Source organism: Bos taurus, chromosome 9 (genome assembly GCF_002263795.3).
Source record: "Bos taurus isolate L1 Dominette 01449 registration number 42190680 breed Hereford chromosome 9, ARS-UCD2.0, whole genome shotgun sequence".
Classification (NCBI taxonomy): Eukaryota; Metazoa; Chordata; class Mammalia; order Artiodactyla; family Bovidae; genus Bos; species Bos taurus.
In genome coordinates, this window is record NC_037336.1 from 98,926,954 (window position 1) to 98,947,589 (window position 20,636).

A 20,636-nucleotide genomic window follows, 5' to 3' on the forward strand; every position below is an offset into this window, starting at 1 on the left:
TTTGAAGCAAATAGTAGCTGATTATACACTTATATAGATGTCAGTTGATAACAGGGAGAGGAATATAAGAATTTCACTTAGTTCCATATCTCTGGAACTTGAACATGTTTGAAATGATTTCAAATAAGAAAACAAAGCATCTGAACTTTTATTTATTTTTTTATTTTTTGTTCTACTAAGAGATTATTCCTTTTTTAGGCAATAAAATTGAATTAGGTAATTAGCACAAATTGTAATAATAACAATAAAATAGTTGAGCATTGATTGTAACACTGGATAATGTGTGAAATATATGAAAAGTGATGATTTGTAGTGCTGAAAAATCTTATGTATAACAGGCCAGGTTTTAGTTGGCAAAAGTTCAAGATTTTTAAAAACGTTTTTCGGGAAATTATAAATGTTGGCTGCATAATTGTTATTATTGAAGGAAAGCATTCATGTTACTGTTTTTGCCTAGTAAAATCCCTATTGAATGAAAAAAGAAGGTAACTGACCCTCTTTTAGCTTGACCACCACCTTGGGCTTCCCTGGTAGCTCAGATAGTAAAGAATCTGCCTGCAATGCGGAAGACCCTGGTTCGATCCCTGGGTTGGGAAGATCCCCTGGAAAAGGGAATGGCTACTCACTGCAGTATTCTTGCCTGGAGAATCCCATGGACAGAGGAGCCTGTTAGGCTGCAGCCCATGGAGTCACAAAAGAGTCGGAGGCAACTGAGCGACTAACACTTTCACTTTCACCACCTATTAGATTGAAGTGTTCTGTTAACTGTGTTCATACTTATATTCAAACTCTATTGAAACCCATTGAAATCAGGCTAACAACATCATGGAAGAATAGTTTTGATGTTTTTAATTTATTAAACATCTTTGACATGTCACAGTCTAACTCTGGATTGGTTATATTTCAGAAATACCCACAGGAAGTGAAAGTTATTCAGTATCTTTAAAAGGAAAATTTTGTTCTGCACTAATGAGCTATATGACTTTTATGGTTATGTCTTATTAATCAAATTATACTAAAGGATTATAAGAAAGATGTCACTTCTTATATTTTGTTAACCAAATTTTAATAAAGATTATATGAAGAGTCTTAGATTTTTATAGATTTGGAGTGATAGGCAATATAATGTGGGAGAAACATGAAATCCTGGATTCACCTGGTTCTTTCAATTAAGTGACTACCCCGGACTTCTCTGGTGACTCAGACAGTAAAGAATCTGCCTGCAACGCGGGAGACCTGGGTTCAATCCCTGGGTTGGGAAGATCCCCTGGAGAAGGGAGCGACTACCCACTCCAGTATTCTGGACTTGGAGACCTCCATGGACAGAGGAGCCTGGTGGGCTAGTCCATGGGGTTGCAGAGTCAGACAGGACTGAGCAATTTTCACTTTCAATTAAGTGAAGTTAACTTTGCTTTTTATCCACTGAGAAGTATAGGTGTGTGAAATATACATGAACACTTTGAAAATACAAGGAAAAGAAAAAAAAGAACTCTGCTGATAATACTTTAGCTATTTGGACAATTCAGTATTGTGTTTTTGATCATCATCAGACATTATATCATCCAAATTATTAGCCAAGAAGTGCTGCTGCTAAGTCGCTTCAGTTGTGTCCGACTCTGTGTGACCCCATAGACGGCAGCCTACCAGGCTCCCCCGTCCCTGGGATTCTCCAGGCAAGAACACTGGAGTGGGTTGCTATTTCCTTCTCCAATGCATGAAAGTGAAAAGTGAAAGAGAAGTCGCTCAGTCGTGTCCGACTCGAGTGACCCTGTGGACTGCAGCCTACCAGGCTCCTCTGTCCATGGGATTTTCCAGGCAAGAGTACTGGAGTGGGGTGCCGTTGCCTTCTCCGAGCCAAGAGGTGCAGAAGTGTATGCATTTCACAGTAATTATACCTACTAATATCTGGCTGTGTATTAGAAGCATCTGTAGAGCTTTTTAAAAACATAGGTGTTTCCAGCACATCCCTACAATAATTCCTGAGATATGTGGTGGGTTCCTGTCTATGTTTATTTTAGTTGAAATAACAAATATAACCTTAAGATACTTAAATACACCAAATGTTAAACTTACAAACATTTTGGATAAACACCAGACTGTTAACCATGGGTTTTATTTACTAATTCTGATCTTAATTGCAGAACTTTTCAAGGGTGATGGTAACTACCCAGAAAAGAATTATGACATTCCGGGTATTTGAGGGTAGGTAAGAACTGGACATGGAACAACAGACTGGTTCCAAATAGAAAAAGGAATACATCAAGGCTGTATATTGTCACCCTGCTTATTTAACTTATATGCAGAGTACATCGTGAGAAACGCTGGACTGGATGAAGCACAAGCTGGAATCAAGATTGCCGGGAGAAATATCAATATCCTCAGATATGCAGATGACACCACCCTTATGGCAGAAAGTGAAGAGAAACTAAAGAGCCTCTTGATGAAAGTGAAAGTGGAGAGTGAATAAGTTGGCTTAAAGCTCAACATTCAGAAAACGAAGATCATGGCATCCGGTTCCATCACTTCATGGGAAATAGATGGGGAAACAGTGGAAACAATGTCAGACTTTATTTTTCTGGGCTCCAAAATCACTGCAGATGGTGACTGCAGCCATGACATTAAAATATGCTTACTCCTTAGAAGGAAAGTTATGACCAACCTAGATAGCATATTCAAAAGCAGAGACATTACTTTGCCAACAAAGGTTCGTCTAGTCAAGGCTGTGGTTTTTCCAGTAGTCATGTATGGATGTGAGAGCTGGACTGTGAAGAAGGCTGAGCGCTGAAGAATTGATGCTTTTCAACTGTGGTGTTGGAGAAGACTCTTGAGAGTCCCTTGGACTTCGAGGAGATCCAACCAGTCCATTCTGAAGGAGATCAGCCCTGGGATTTCTTTGGAAGGAATGATGCTAAAGCTGAAACTCCAGTACTTTGGCCACCTCTTGTGAAGAGCTGACTCATTGGAAAAGACTCTGATGCTGGGAGGGATTGGGGGCAGGAGGAGAAGGGGATGACAGAGGATGAGATGGCTGGATGGCATCACTGACTTGATGGATGTGAGTCTGAGTGAACTCCGGAAGTTGGTGATGGACAGGGAGGCCTGGCGTGCTACGATTCATGGGGTTGCAAAGAGTCGGACATGACTGAGGGACTGAACTGAACTGAACCTATATTTTTTTAAATCAGGAGGAATTGTTCGTTGATTCCTAATTTATCATTTTTCTGTCTTTCTTTTATTTATTTTTTTTTTACTGTGACTTTAATTTAGAGTCTTTTGTAATTGAGGAACTGGTTCTTTCCTGAAGGTTGTTTATGTTAACATAATATCAGGAAGGAAGTCCTGCAGTGGAGTTAAGGGAAATCCCTGTTATCTGAAAAGCCGTCTTTAAGAAGACTTAGGGAAGGAATAAGAATAGTAGGAGTTACATAGCAGAAGTATGAGGTACTGTGAGCTAGTCACTGCCTTCAGCATCCTTTTTTTCATTCAGTCCTAGCAACCCTGTAACCTTTACAAATGAGGAAGTAAAGTTTCATGAGATGTTTATCATATAACCTAGATCAGTCCGGCTTCTGTCCACTTATAGCAGAGTGAACTTTGATGTCTGTCACTCATCTCAGTTGTAAGTAGTTATTGTGTTATTACTTATTTCATGTCTTTCTTCCTTGCTGGCCTCTAAGTTTTTCAAGGGCTAGCATGTTTGTCCAGTTACCTGTTATAAACCTTGTGCACTAAGAAAGTATCTTCTGTGTAGTAGAAAAACCTAATAAGTATTTACTGAAAAATCAATGAATGTATGAGTGAGTTGGTCCAGGTTATTACTGAGGTAACTGAAATATGGTCCTGAAGTAAGGCTTGCATTCAGGTTGTGTTCTCTCCTCACTGTATTATGTGCCTTGTTCACTTCTGTGGGTAGAGAATGTTTTATTCCAGATATTTCTGCAGTGCTTCTTGTTGTTGTTTAGTCACCGAGTTATGTCCAACTAGTTGGACACAATTCCATGGGCTGTAGCCCTCCAGGCTTCTCTCTCCATGACGTTTTCCAGGTAAGAATACTGGAGTGGATTGCCATTTCCTTCTCCAGGGAATCTCGACCCAGGGATTGAACCCATGTCTCCTGCATTGGCAGGTGGACTTTTTACCACTGAGCCACCAGGGAAGGCTTCTTCAATGCTTATTACTGTATGCAAAACCTTTTGCCAGATACGTCAGGAAAGTGATTTCTAATATAGATGAACAGTAGTTTAGCATGTGTTGAGTAAAGAAAAGACATAATCATGGTAAACAAGCCTAGTATGAATTTAATAATGTCCTTTAAATGACTTTGTATTGTGTTTATTATGGTAGCATGCATATATGTTGAGAAACTAGTAGTAAGTTTGTATGTGATACAGCATTTAGTTTATATAATATATATACATATAAAATAAGACAAATGCAGATAAATGTTTGAGGAGGAGTTGCTGTTCAATGGCTACGTCATGTCCAACTCTTTGTGACCTCATAGACTACAGCATGTCAGGCTCCTCTATGCTCCACTATCTCCCGGATTTCACTTAAATTCATGTTCATTGAATATTTGAGAGACCTGATTAAAAATATCATAAAAGAGGTACAAGTTCATATCTGTGCAGAGGTGTAAGAACAGAAAAATAGTAAGCTACTGCTTAAATACCAAACTCTTATTTAGGCATTTAAAAATACACTGAGCAGGAGAAGGAGACAACAGAGGATGAGATGGTTGGATGCATCCCTGACTCAATGGATATGAATTTGAGCAAACTCTGGAGATAGTGAAGGACAGGGAAGCCTGGCCACGGGGTCAGAAAGAGTTGCACATGACTTAGCAACTGAAAAACAGCACAGATGCATTGTGCATACATTTTTTAAAAAGACACCTGTCTTGCTCTCTTGAGGCTTATTATTTTATATTGGATGCAGAGGACTGTATTACAGTATTAAAAGTATTATTATATAAAGCCATAAAGTTCTATGGAAGGAAGCAAAGTGGAGGAGATGAATTCTAATAGAGGGAGTAACTTAGGAAAATATTACTAAAGAAGTAGTATTTCAACTTATTCTTCAGTTATTTAATTTTTTATAAATTCCTCTTACTGCTATTAGTCTCTTTGTATAGAGCTGGTGGACAGATCATGGGTTATTCTTATTTATGGGAAACTGTGGTTGTCCTCCTTTATATGTTGTTTCAAATCTAAAGCGTACACGGAAGGCAGTCCAGTCCTGTGATCAGCTGAGCTCTTCTCCAGTCTGCAACCCAGAGATTACAGGTGGATCTTTATTAAGCTTCTTTATCCTAAAAACTGTATTTCGAAACAATCTCTCATGTTTTATTAAATATGTTTAATATATTTTTATTGACAAAATTAATTTTCTTCAGTTAGTACTCTTTATCCCCAAAAGTTTTTTTCAGCTTTTTTTTTTTTAATTATAACTTTAGTCATGCTATTTTATTTGCTATTGTTCAGTCATCCCTACTCCATATTCATAGGTCATTTCCTGTAATTTTCTATTACTCTTTGATTTTATTATTTTTTTAACTTTTTATTTTACTCTTTGATTTTAAATAGCAGCCTGTTCAAACCATGGTAACATCACTTAGGAGATGCTGGCAACTATTCTATGTGCTGTACAAACATAACACAGTTAGAACTTACCTCTGTTTTATAGATGAGGAGACCAAGGTTCAAATATTTTGTCCAAGATTAAGGGTAATATCATGAATTCCTAGGAATATCATCAAATGGATATAAAAATCATATTTTAAAATAATCTAGAGAAATAAGAGGCTTCCCTGGTGGCTAGGACGGTAAAGACTCTGCCTGTAATGTAAGAAACCTGGATTTGATCCCTGGGTCAGAAAGATGCCCTGGAGAAGGGAATGGCAACCCACTCCAGTATTCTTGCCTTGACAGTTCCATGGACAGAGGAACCTGGTGGGCTACAGTTCATGGGGTTGCAAAGAGTCAGACACGGCTGAGCAACTAATACTATCAGTACTAAACAAATAATTGTTTTGTTCTGAATATCTGTAGAATTTGCTTTCTGAATACCTTCCCTCAGGAAACAGGAGCTCTGTGATAGGGAACCAGGCATTGCCACTCACTCGCTGTGCCCTTAGAGTGATCGTCCAGCACAGGCCTGGGAGTGGTCTTTGCTTAGGGCAGCAAGGTATCCTGTAGGTGGTTTTATCAAAATGTTCACCTTGTTTCTTGTTACAGTTTTGTGTGAAAAAATTTTAATCTTCTTCCATTGTTGTTCTTTAAATATTACAGTTGTTAACCTTTCTTGTCTTCTTAATATACTGTTGTAAAATCTTTAGGGCAAAAGTGTATAATGAGAAGTTTAGCCGCGTGACATTGAGTAAGTCAGATTTCTGCCCTTTAGTTTATGTCATTTTCAAGTGAGAAACAGGTATTATAATAATACCTACTACCTCTACTAAGGTTTAAAAAGTTTTTTAACTTTATGTTGCTTTTCTTCATAATAATATTAGCTATGACTGCATTTTTGTATCGTGCTTGCTCTGTGAGCATGGTTTGATATATTGAGAGGTTATGTGGCACTTATTATGGTCAGTGCTAAAAGATAGGAGTAGAGTCTGATTTCAGATTCCTTGGAGCTTTTTAGATAGTAATATACATAAGACTTGAAAGATTGAAAGTGGGAGGAGAAGGGGACGGCAGAGGATGAGATGGCTGGATGGCATCACCGACTCAGTGGACATGAGTTTGGGTAAACTCCGGGAGTTGGTGATGGACAGGGAGGCCTGGCGTGCTGCAGTCCATGGGGTTGCAGAGAGTCGAACACGACTGAGCGACTGAACTGATAGTAAGACGTCATTCAAAAGAACAAACGATAAGATGTTTCCTGTACTCCCATTTTGTCTGAGAGGACCTGGAAAATGTTTTATTCAAAGGCCATTTCCGAAATTGAGTTTTTGCCAATTTTGGAAATAAAATGGGTATGAGTAGAAATGGTAATCTTTAACTTTTAATCTTCTTTTCTTGATTTGCTGTCAATAAGTAAATACTTAGATTTAACACTTTAAAACATCACATTCTAAGACAAATGGTTGTTTTTCTCTGCCTTTAATAATCTTTATGTCTGCTAGATGGGGGAAGAAATAAATCCAGTACAAGGTTTCATGTGAATAGTGAAAGGGTTCTGTTAATGCTTTGTGGAAGCACTTCATGCCTCCGTGGACAGTAACTACTTGTATGTGAGTGATCGTTAGCAGCAGAAACGTAGCCCAAAGTTTCCAAAAGGATTTCCAGCCAGTTCCTCAGAGTCTTTTTTTTTTTTAAGCATTAGGCAGCCACTGATATTTAAACTTGGGGAAAATGAAATTAAAAATCACCTGGTCATTTTTGTCCTTCTGTAGGAAACTGTTTAGTTCCTTCTTTTCAGCCTGACCTATGGCATCATCAAGATCATATTTAGCTTCCCAAATTGGGCATGGATACTATAAACAGCTCAGCTCTAGTGAAAGTTTACTGATTTTGGTCATGATGGGGACATTGGCCATAACTGGTGATACTTAAGTTTGGTCTTGATACACGGTAATTACAGTTAAATTAGAGGAATTAATATATGAGAATTGGAATGAGGACCTAACCTGACACCTTTTTGAATTTAGCAAGTTGTTTCACTATGCTAAATTTAATAAGCCTTTGTAGAATACCTACTGCCTATAAAGACATTCCTAGATAATGATTTCAACAAACTGAATTAAAGTATGTACCCTTGCCTGGAAAATCCCATGGACGGAGGAGTATGGTAGACTACATGCAGTCCATGGGGTCGCAAAGAGTTGGACATGACTGAGCGACTTCACTTTCTAATTTCTATATATTATTAGAAAGTAACTTGCTTTGAGAACATGATTCCTGTTTTACTCAAGTTAAAAATTTTTTTGAAGTCAACTTTATAACCGGAGTTAGTCAGTGAACAATTACATATAATTATATATATTTCATTATATATAATGAAATTATTATATAATTATATATATTTATATATATATTGATATATATATATATATCAAGAAATATTCCTCAGTGTACATTTCTTAAACTGATACTGATTTAAGATTGTATGTACAACTGGAGATAGTTATGTTAGGCTTTATCACTTGGCTTAAAATGTTTTATATTATTTATATTATTTATAAATGGGTTATTGAAACCTTGGTTTGTTTAAATACGAAGCACTTTCCAGAATTCCTTTCTAGAAGATTTTGGGTATGAAGTTCCACATTAAGAGCGCAATAGGGAGAGAAGTCTTGTGCTCATTTGCCTGACTACGAATGTATAATTAAAAGAGTCTGTCAGCAATGTTGGGGCAATCATTGTGTTCTGATTCTTCATGTTATACAATTACTTTGTTGTTCAAACAGATATTGTAATTAGAGCATAATTTTAAATTTCAGAGGTCAGTGACTCATTGAGGGTTTTTTTTGGTTTTGTTTTTAATCAAAAACAAAAGTAGTTTCTCAGGTTTTGAGGAATTTTTTTACTGAATATTTTTATATCACTGTAGCAAGTGAAATGGGTGATGTTTTATTGAAAAGTAATGCTTAAAGCTTATTTCACAACGGTGATTTAATCAGCCCTAACTTAGGAATGACATTGGGTGTATATGTGTGCATTGTATATTAAGACCAAATTTTCATCTTCCCCTATTGAAAACTGTAGTGATTAGAAGAATTCTGTGTAAGTGGCCACAGGTTTATCATTTTTGTGTATTTGTGTCATTGAAATTTGGTAGGCATTTCTCTCTTCTAGGAGAAAAGCATATTTGTCGGTGTAAGAAATCTGTTTTACCAGCTATTCTCTGCTATTTATTGATACGGTGTGTGACTCAACCAGGAATTCATTGATGGAGAAAGAGCATATGACTTGGAATTAGGGGGGAAGAACACAAAATAAATTTACCAAGTCATCTCTGTTAATCTGTTTCTTTATCTGCATCCAAATTCCCTACCAGCTCTAAAATTCTATGAGAACAAGCTGTGCTTAAAATACATGTTCCCCCACCCAAATGTTTAAAGGTAAAATGATCAGAGTAGAAAAAATTCTTAAGTGTCAAGACTTCAGTGTTCTGTGTCTTTCACTAATTTATCACTCTCACTAATTTGTGGTGCTATTTTAAGGCAGTTTACTGAGTTTTAGGCTCTCGTGTAGACGATATCATGCTCTAGGAAGTGTAGCAGGCTCTGAAGCACTCCCTGTAGAACCTGTGTGTCTGTGTGTCTGGGGCAGCCTTACCGCCTTAACCTCCTCCCCGACCTGTGAGGGAAGGAGAGGACTGGGACCGCAGTCTCAGGACTGCTGGGACGACTAAGTGAGGGGACATGTTTGATTGTTCAGTGTGGCACTTGGCAAGCAGGAAGGTAGGTAGTATCATCATCATTTTCATTCCTGAATTTTCTTTGTCATCACATGAAAGACTCAGAGCTACTTGAAATGTGTTTTTTGATAGTAGACTTGCCAAGAATATAAACCATAATAAAGTATTATTGGTAATTGTGTCCATGCTTCATAGTCAGGTGTGAATGATATTACAGAATCGTTTTATATGTTACTAAACTTTAATTTACCATATAAATTAAGATGCATTCCATTTCCTTGAATGCTGTCTTGTCATTTCAGACTACCTTAAATAAAAAAACCAAGATCAGTGATTTGAGCTTTGTTCTTATTTGTACACGTTGTAATTGTTTATAAATAACTTGCCTTTGCTGTCATTTTATTATATTAAGATATATAAATTTAGTCTTGCAGTTGCAAAGACTGACTTTTTTTTGTTAACTGCATTCTTCTGATATGTTGTAACAAGGTAATATTGAACTGATAGAATAAAGGAAAAGTGCTGTCTTTTGTAGGATATGAAAATCAGACCTCATGAACATTATCCTAGAAAATCTGAGTGAGTTGACTAGAAGAAAAGTAAGAAACCAAGAATAAAATTTAGGGGTGTAAGAATTTTCAAACGTTAGCTTGCTACTTAAATAGGAGGTCAAATAGAAGCAGGCCCAGAAATAGACAAATGATCAAGGGAAACTGGAGACTTATTTGGGCAGACACAGTAGTAATGAATACAGCACAGCACTGTGAGGAAACAGTATGATTTTAGTGATGCTCATCAACAATAAAAGCTCAGTTGTTCATTTCAGTAAATCTAATAGCTAGAGACAGTGCACAGATAACTATCAGTTATAGTACTACACAAGTAGAGTAGTACTATAAAAAATAAAGGATAAAAGTAAGTATTAAAGAAAACATTCTGGACATGGGTGATCAATTGCATAAAGTTTGTGGGTGTGAGAATCCGTGTTTGTGAATAGGCCAGCTTGTTGACAACCTGGAGAAAATGTAATCAGGAAATGGTGTCTGAAGTTAGTGTGGATTGAAATGCACGGGTGAATGCACAGCAGCTCTCTGTGAGGACCGAAGGAAGCTTATAACTGTTTCAGATTTCCCACAAAACCAGTTAGTTGGTCCTTGTTCTGAAGTATTAAAAATTCACAAAGAACTGAGAAAGCTCATTCAGGATCAATAACAGCTGAGACGTAACTGTGGACTAGTTTGGAGAAAAGAATGAGCTGGACATGTTGAGTGCTTTACAGACACTGACAGACACTTGTCAGTGCGCAGTTGAATTTGGAGGTCTAGCAGTAAGGAATGTACTGGAAGTATAAATTTTGGAATATGTGGATACAAAAAATGCCATATTATTGTATATTGCTGAAGATTTGGTGGCAAGTTATATGAAATTCTTTGGGTGAGTATAAAACAGAAATTATAATAATTTGCAATGAGCTATTTTTTTCACATCAGTTTCTCAGCTGTTTATTTCTGAAGTACTATTAAAATATGACTGTAAAAAGAAATTAATGCCTCAACCACAGTTTCTAAGAGATACACCACCTTTGGTGTGTCTCCATTTTGCCATCAGTCCTCTCTGCTTCATTGCATCCCTTTTTTTTTTTTTTTTTTGTCCGTCCCAAATTAGGAAAGTGAGAGATTTCGGGAGTGGCTTCTTAACTGCAGGTACACTAGGATATAGGAGTAGACACTATAATTTTACTCTCTCTCTTGTTTGTCTATAGTAAAAGAAAACCTTTTTGGGTATCTTTTATTGACTTGCCAATCCCAGATTGCCTTTGTTATCTGTTTGAGAAACAAAAAGAGAATAGAGGGAGAAATTATATTTGTATTGAATAATGACTTGGCTCAAATTCACTGTTGACAGAATTTACTTCACTCTTCCTGAGTTAGAATGGATTACAATTGTATAAAGGTGGCTTCTGCATAGAATGATCTTAAAACCTCTTTAAAAATGAGTTTAATACACTCACAGATTAAAAGTATGCAATTCTATAAAGCCTGATGTAGAAAATACCTTCTCTGCTTTCTAACAAACACCACTGCTCACAGTCACTTCCTGCTGTTTAAAGAGATTCTTTTGGTATTCATTCTCTATTGCTGCATTTTGTGCTTACCTTACCCCTAATTGATTTTTTGTTGTTGTTTTGTTTTGATCTCACTTTTTCATTGTGATGAGAAGTTACTGGGCCCTTTACATTTGGAAACTGTTATCAATTTTGTTTTAAAATATGTATTATGTTGATGACTCTTCTCCCTTCTGCTGCTTTTCTTTTTTCATGGTGAGACGTCAGCCATTCATCGTTGTGACCTCTTGTGTTAGTTCCCTAATCTTTATGTTACCTATTCTCCTATTGTTCAGCCATTTTCCACCTCTGGCTTTACTCTTTACTTGGAAAGAAAATTCACTTTTTATCTTCAAGCACCTCTGCCATGTGTTTTTTTGTTTGTTTCTACTGTCATATTTAAGTTTCAAGAATTCCTTTTTATGTTTTGAATTCCTTTAATAGCATGTTTTACTTGTTTCTAGGATGCAGTGTCCTTTGTTAACTCTGAGGACTTTTGAGTTTTTCTTCTCCTTGCCCAGTAATTGCTTTCTTCAGGCAGTTTCTGTAGTTGGGTTGACCATACTTTCCAGAGAAGTCTTCTGGTCTCTGGCCCCCAGTGTGCGGGCTGAGGGTAGAGTGAAAGAAGGCTAGACACCTCAGCCTTCAGTGTTTTGAAGGGTCCTGTCACCTGCCCTTCAAAACCCAGTTCCAGAATATGGAAATCTTTAGGGATACATTTCTAGTATACAGCTAGAAATTAGGAAGTGCTGGATTGCCAGCTATTTAAGGAATGGGGATGTGGAGAGAGAAGTTAGCCAGTTTTCCAGTCTTAGCTCCACCCTTAAACCACTTCCACCGCTGCCGATTTCCTGAGGCTTTATGGAGGCTCTAGAGCGTAAGTGAATTTCTTCTTGCCTGGGTCAGCTAATACCCTGACTACTTAGCCATCTGCTTTCTAGTATAGTTTCCAAATTTTTCCTTTCCCATTTTCTTCTTTCTCATAAGTTAGTTCGTGCATTTAAAACTCTACAGTGTTTCAGAAGAATTTTAGGAAGGAGTGAAAGTACACAACTCCATTAGTTTCACGGTTTTTGTCTCTCAGTGTTTTAGAAACCATAAGCAAACCCTAGGATAAGTATAACTTTCTTTTATTTTTGTAGTTTTAACTGGTACTTAAATTGTTGAATTTATTAAGAGTATCATTTACCAAGTATAGTTTTCATTCTTAGGCCTTTCTGAAATATTTTGGATTATAAATGTTCCTCAGTTGTCCTTGTGTTAGTATCTGTATACATTAATAATATACACATACATATGCTTTTTTAGTGTCTTTGTCTACTAATTATAACATTATGTCAGTCGTAGGTTTTGGTTTTTTTTTCTTATATGTTTCCTTTTTCTCTTCCTTTGCCTGTTAATTTCTGATAAGATGCCAGATAGTGTGAATTTTAGGGTTTCCCATGTGGCTCATTGGTAAAGAATTCGCCTGCCAATGCAGGAGCCACAGGAGATGCAGTTTCAGTCTTTGGGTCAGGAAGATCCCCTGGAGAAGGAAAGCAATCCACCCCAGTGTTCTTGCCTGGAGAAGAATCCCATGGATGGAGGAACCTGGCAGACTATAGTCGATGAAGTCACAAGAGAATTGGACACAACTGAGTGACTGAGCACACACAGTGTGGATTTTACCTTGTTGGGTGGATATTTCATCTTCGTATAGCTGTTCTTGGACTTTGTTCTGGGACACAGTTAAATTGGAGACAGTTGGATCCTTTTAGGTCTTCTTTGAGTATTTATTTAGGCACTGCTGGCACGGTACTGCTTACACTGCTGACTGACTGTTTTCCACTCAGGAGGCGAGACCTCTGTGTACTTGTGCCAGTGTCCTGTGTGTCATAAAGTTTCCTATCTTGAATCCTTTGATCGGTTCTTTCTCTGGCCTCTGGTATTTCCTCCCACATATGTGCTGAGCAGTGTTCAGTTGAATGCTTATGCAGATTTCCACTCTCAAAGTGAAGTGAAGTGAAAGTCGCTCAGTCATGTCCAACTGTTTGCGACTCCATGGACTTTAGCCTGCCAGGCTCCTCTGTTTATGGAATTTTCCAGGCCCAGAATCCTGGAGTGGGTAGCCGTTCCCTTCTCCAGGGCATCTTCCCAACCCAGGGATCGAACCCAGGTCTCCTGCATCTCAGGCAGACTCTACTGTCTGTGCCACTAGGGAGGCCCTCCACTCTCTGTGCAGCTCCTTTTCCCAATACTGGTTTAGGTGAGCTCTAGCTGCTGTGCCCTCCTGGGTCTCGAAGGTTAGTCTTCTCCACTCAGAGAGGCAGCCTGGCACCCTTCCCAGGGCTGCAGCCTCGAGCTTTCCAGGCCAGGAAGCCTGGACGATCGTATGTTGGCTTCCCATCCTCAACCTCACTATCCTCCTCCTTTTTGGTTGTTTTTAGACATGAGAGTGAACCTTGTTGATGTTACTTTATCTTGGCCCAAAGCAGACATTGCTTATTTGTATGGATGTGGAGATACTTTCAGGTTCATTAAAACATAAACACACAGAACTTTATCACTTTTATAAAAAGTGATCACTTCTATAAAAACTTCTATAAAAAGTTTTATTTAGCTTTTTATAGAAAAAATTGATCAGATATAAATTTCAGTGAGACGATATTGTCAATGTTTTTCAACATAAAAATTAAACTCTGGATTTTAAAATTGCTTTTTATTGTTACAGTAGAGGTGTGTCTGCACACTTTGTATTTGGCACACAGATAGCCATGAGGTTCCCAGTTCCTTGACTCACTGACTCCTTGAGTCTCTCAGTTTTTCATGGTGTCCCCTTGGCAAAAAAAAATGCTGAAGAGTTTTTCTTCCCATTTTTAAATGGTTACTTCCCAAACAGCTTAGTTTATCAAAACAACTTAAATTGAAATTTTTGTTTAAATTTTATTTATAAACAACCACATTATTTATTAATGGATTTGTTTTTCTCTTGGGTACTGTTCAGATTCTCAAACTGGACACTACCACCCTCTTCCTGTTCCACACTGATTTTGCATGGACATGGCTTTTTATTACAGCAAGCACTGAAAACCTAGCATTGCAAAGATAAGACATCATCAAAAGGAATGTAGCATGATCTAATGTTGATAAAGACAAATATTTTAAACTCAAAGGTTGCATGGTGTCTGACAGACATCGACTGTTGCTGTTTCCCTTGAAGCTTCCAAGTATTTTGTGGCACCTGGTGAGTGTGCTATGCTGTCTCCTTGAATTCACTCCTTGGGAGCACACAGGTGGCCGACCACAGGCTGCTGTGCTTTGTTTGGTTTCCCATTTCCCCTCACAACACTTGGGTGCCTTTTCACACTTAATGATATTAATAGAAAATAAAGAGAAGCATTTAACTTTTTTTAAGAACTCATTTCTATCCTTATTGTCTGAGTTCCATATATTTCTTTTCCTTGGCATGACCTCTGCAAACATGTGAGTTGTGGTAGAAAACTTTTTTTTTTGTTTGTTTTTAATAACCAGTTTATTTTTCTTTGATTGGAAGAATTCAGTAAATAGTATTCACAATTCAGTAAACAGAATACTAATAGATGAAACTTCAAAAAAAAGTATTGTTCATTGTTTATGTGTGGTACATTGCACTGAACCATATGCATTTATTTATACCATTTTGATATTCATGTTGATATTGTTTTTAATTATTAAAATTATATTTATGAAATACTTACAAATATATCTGTATATTATCTCTAAAGCTTAAGGCAAGAAGCAGCTCTGAAATGATTATATTTTAGCTGAAAGGAAAGTATGGCCAATCTTTCCTGTAGCTTGACAGTGTTTTTTACCTGGGGATCACTGGGTCATCTGAAGACACAGGGGAAATGAAATGCAGATGTTCTCTGCTAAAACTAGTGTTTATGATGGTATGGTTAAAAGAGTGACTGTACACCTCACCATTTTTAAAGTAAGGTCTGATAGAACTACAGTTAAAAGTATCGTTACATTTATTCCTTGTTAGTATTTTATAATGAAATGGTTCCATAATCATTACTTGAAATGCTTAAAACAAATGGCATTTGTCTACACAATAATGTCTGTTGGTAAAATACTTTTCCTGTTCTTGAATTCAGCCAATGTTACTAAAAGCAGTTGCAACAACATGGGAAAACTGCTGAATTTGAGAATGAAGATGTTGATTCAGTTCCTAAATTTGGCAAGTTACTAGCCACATGGCCTTGACAGGTGACTTGCTTAAATTTACCTCAGTGACCTTTTATTTACTCATAGCAAAACAATGCAAGCATAGCTTAATGATTGCAGCAGGTCATTATTATGGATAGAAAGATGTGCTGTCTCTTTGAAAGAAAAATTTGTAATCGTGTGCATTGTAAATTTTTTAGGAGGAGCAAAATCGAGGCAAGCCTAATTGGGAGCATCTCAATGAAGATTTACATGTACTGATCACTGTGGAAGATGCTCAAAACAGAGCAGAGATCAAACTGAAGAGAGCTGTTGAGGAAGTGAAGAAATTACTGGTACCTGCAGTAAGTAATAATTTCCAAATCTTAGATTTAGGCCCAAGATCTTTTTCAGTTAATGTTTTAATTATTATAATGTTTATGTTAATAAAGAATAGGTTATTATTTGTTCAAAATTTTAAGCACAAAATATAAAAATAATTTACAAGTCATTTGCTATAGAATAAGAGACAGACAGTGCTCCATTTCTTAAATGGGAAAGTCTGCTCCCTGTTTATTTTTTGTGAAGTGGAGCAAACCGAATCAGTGGCCTGTTTTTCAAAAGTGTGGTTACCTTTGCATCAGTCTGTTACGGAGTAAAAATGTAGGTCCGTCAAGTAGGGCTGATGAAAGCTTTGTCTCTCTTTTAGATCAGTTTCTCATTGCAAACAAGCAGTGAGTGTACACGAAGTCCACACGAGCTAATACTTCTGTTGGGTGATCTGTGTTAGTAGGAGTGCATTACCTGTGTTGCCTATGGATTCCGTGGGCTTCCCAGGTGGCACAGTGGTAAAGAACCGACTTATCAATGCAGGAGACACAAGAGACCCGGATTCCATCCCTGGGTCAGATCAGGAAGATCCCCTAGAGTAGGAAATGGCAACCCACTCCAGTGTTCTTGCCTGGGAAATTCCAGTATCCTTGTACCTATATTCCTTGTGATTTGATTCTAATTTTTCTAATTTTGATAATTTGAATGTATTTCCATCAGTTTGCATAACACCACACATAACTTACTGTTCAGAGTTCAAACCTTTTAAATTCAAATTGGGGTTTCAAAACAGCCTTACAGTAAGTTCCTTCCCCCACCCAAGCCCCTTCCTCCCGACCCCCCTTCTCCCAGCAAGCACAGGAACTCAGACAAGCCTTAGCAGTTTTTAATTTCACTGCAAAAGTATTGTAATAGGGGTTTTGAGATGATCACACTTAATCTGTAGAGTTGTAGTGACTTTACCTGACAGAATTGTTTATGCTGGATAGTACTGTTTTTTTTATTTCAAATGTTTCTTTGATTTGAATAATTAGTTTGTTTTAGTCTCTTTTGTTTCTTCAATCACAAAATAAACCATGCATAACTAGAGAAAAGTCATTTCTTCAGTTACATATAGTGTAACCAGTCTGGCAAGTCTTCATGTGTTACTATGAAATATCTACTAAAGATGTTCTTTTTATCATAGGTACAGTTAGTTGTTCAATCTCATTTCCATAAATCTGAACTATACCTCCTTTAGATTCTTGAGATCTTCAATATACTTTTATAAATACAGTGTAGCATTTTGTGGAAATCACATCATCCTCATTGACAGATAAGGACTATTGATGAGTGCCCTGATTTTGCTCATCTTTGGGGACAGGTTATCCTTGACAGAAAAGAACTATTGATGTAAATCTGCCTCCACTGTATTTCTTGAAGACAAATTCTTGCCAACCCAGTTAAAATAAATCTCTCTTTTCACTTTTAGTCTTAACCCACTCAATTGATTCTCAGAAATTAGTAAGAGTGATTTTTTTTGTTTGTTTGAAAAAACTGTATAAAGATAATCAATGATTGGACACATCACTCCTCTGGAAGCAGGGTAACCAGTGAGTTACCTTGTCTGGAACTCCTTGTTGTACGCTGAAGAAGTAGTCTTAATTGTAAACAAAGTATAGGTAGTTGAGAAAACTTTAAAAGTCAGAGAAGGAAAATGTTTGTGAAATAATTAATTTTAGGATTTTACTAAGCATATAGATAGAACATTAAGCAGAGGTTTTATAGGAAGATATAATGATAGCCTTCTTATTTTAAGTGGCTCCTGTGAGAAAATTAGTTACTTGAAATTGTTAGGAACTTGTGATTCTTACTTGTGGTTTGTGTTTTTTTAGTTGGGTTAAAAAAACTATAGTTTGTATGCTTCTTACGGAGTTTTACAGTGTGGACTGTTGGTTTTAGCTGAGTATTTAGGCAGGGTGTGTCGGTCATTTCTGTTTATTAGGCCACGTTGCAGTGCGCTGCTGCACGCTTTCCTTTAGTTGTGGTTCTTTAAGCTTCTATGAGAAAGTTACTAATTTAATCTAACCCTTTGATAAAATACTATTTTGTAATTAGACAAATGGCATTTTAATAGATTAATTGTTAATCTTATATATGTAAAACTTAGGCTTTGAGATACGCGTGTTGAACTGGTTTATTGTAATTAGAAAACTCAGATGAAATTTTAGTGCTTGTTTTTCTATTCAGATAATAATTCGCACACTTTTCCTGTGAGCCTTTCAAAATAAATGAGGCTGTTAAATTTCTTGGCTGAACTTACAGTTTTTGCTTAGCATTTACCTAATGTGCTTACACATACACAGTATTTTGGGAAATTGTGATCTCTTATCTTTATATGTTCAAATCACTTTAACATAGATTTGATCCTTACAGAGAACTTGTATGTTAATTTACTCATGTTCTGTTATCAGATGTTTTCATTTCCTTTATTCCCACCACACTGATACCGTAATGTGCTATAAATTTCCATTTCTCCCATTCAAGTACCAACCAGGCCCAACCCTGCTTAGCCTCTGAGATCAGACAAGATTGGGCACGTTCAGGGTGGTATGGCTGTAGACTAAATTTCCATTTCTTTTTGCCTTTTTTAACAGAATATCTGAACCTACTTTTAATTAAATTTGGTCTTAGTATCCTCATGTATATATTATGACAATTGATTAATTATTGTACAGGGCCTTGTTAACCATTTTAAGAACTGTGGCTTTTGGTCTAGAATGGGTGGGCTTCCCTGGTGTCTTAGATGGTAAAGAATCTGCCTGCAGTGTGGGGAACCTGGGTTGGAAGATCCCCTGGAGGAGGGCATGGCAACCCACTCCAGTCTCCTTGCCTGGAGAATCCCATGGACAGAGGAGCTTGGTGGGCTACAGTCCATGGGGTCATAAAGAGTCAGACAGGACTGAGCTCTCTAAGTAGAAACCATTGGCGTGCTTAAGGAGAAGGGAATGACATGATCTGATTAATATTTAGTAAGGATTACTGGTCTGCTCTGTTTAAAACAGAATAAATCACACAATGTGAAAGAAAGGAAGCTCTCATAGGAGTTCACAAATTAAGGCCCGTGGGCCAAAACCAGCCTCCCACTGGGTTTGAATAGCCCATGAGCTTAGCATGGTTTTTACATTTTTTAATGACCAGGGGGAAAAAATCAGAAGAATAATATTTGAAGAAGAATAATACTTCATGAAATGTGAAAATTATATAAAATTCAAATTACATTGTCTAAGTTTTATTGAAGCACAGCCATGCTTATGCTTCTTCGTTTACATATTGTCTGTGGCTGCATCTGAGCTCCAGTGGTGAGTTGAGTAACTGCCACAGAGACCATATGCCCAGAAAAGCCATTTACTGTCTGGTATCTACAGAAAAAGTTTGCCAGTTCCAGGACTCTTGAATTAATTCAGATGAGAGGTGATGATGGGTTGGGTCAGTGTAGCCACAGAAGTGAGTCATGGTCTCATTTCTAAGCATATTTTTAAAGTGAAACTGGCAGGATTTGCTAATGGATCATCTATGGGATGTTAGAAAGCAAGGCGTCAGGCATGATACCAAAATTTTTAGCCTGAACAACTGAAAGGATATAATTGCTGTTACTCTGATGAAGGGTGTGTTAGGAATAGATTTTGAAGAGATTACTTGGAACTCAGTTTTGAATCTGGTAAATTTAAGATGCCAATAGCTATCCAAGTGTAGCTCTTCTAGTATTGTATTCAGATTAACAAATATTTATTCCAGGTTGACTGTATTTTAGAGCATTAAGGGTATAGAAAGTTATTTAAAGCAGGATGTTTAATGTTTAGGACAGTGGCAGTTCCATAACTATATTTCATAAGGTACTTTTCATAGGTATTCTGGATAAAAGAAAGCCGTAAATATAAGTATTGTGAATCTCTGGTAGAAACCATTTCCAAATTTAATTGACCATCAGAATTTTTTTTCTGAGAGTGTATTCACCATCTAGTGTTATAGAGATACTTGTTTGAGGAATGATCTATAAACTGATGGGTCTGATTTAAATACATAAGAGCAGTCTTTTTAACTCTGAAGCATAGCCATTTTGAAGACATGAAAAAAAGGCTCTTCTTCAGGAACTTTTTCTTTTTTCACACAAATAAAAACTCATTAATTTTAAATGTACAGTTTGACCCTTGACAACTGTGTATATTTACAGCCACTACTACAGTCAAGGTTTCCATTACCCTAAAAAGTTTTCTCTTAGCCCTTTTGCCATCAATTCAGATTACCAAGTTACCATCACAATCAAGTTAGCATCCATCATCTCATATACTCATTGGTTTTTTGTGTATAATCCACTCTTAGCAAATTTCAGGAGTACAGTGTATTAATTAAATGTAACCACTATACTGTGCCTTAAATCCCCAGAACTTATTCATCTCATAACTGAGAGTTCGTGCCGTTTGATGGACGTCACCTCTTCCCTAGCCCCTGGCAACCAACATTCTACTCTCTGGTTGTATGAATTTGCCTCTTTTAAATCAGTTCGCTTTTTCTAGATTTCCTTTCTTTGTACTTTCATGCAGCTTGGCTCTTTTGAGTTTCATCCATGCTGTTGCATGTATCAGTGGGTTGTCCTTTTGATTGATAATTAGCATTCCATTGTATACAT

At 37.0% G+C, this 20,636-nt stretch overlaps 1 protein-coding gene across 7 annotated transcripts in view; it reads left to right on the forward strand.

The window, feature by feature from the left end:
* QKI (QKI, KH domain containing RNA binding) overlaps nt 1–20,636 on the forward strand; it is a 160,425-nt gene that overhangs the window by 106,411 nt on the left and 33,378 nt on the right. For all 7 annotated transcript variants that reach the window (XM_024996433.2, XM_024996431.2, XM_024996434.2 and 4 more), the window contains 1 exon segment: nt 15,859–16,002. In XM_024996433.2, the coding sequence (XP_024852201.1) occupies nt 15,859–16,002 (144 nt within the window).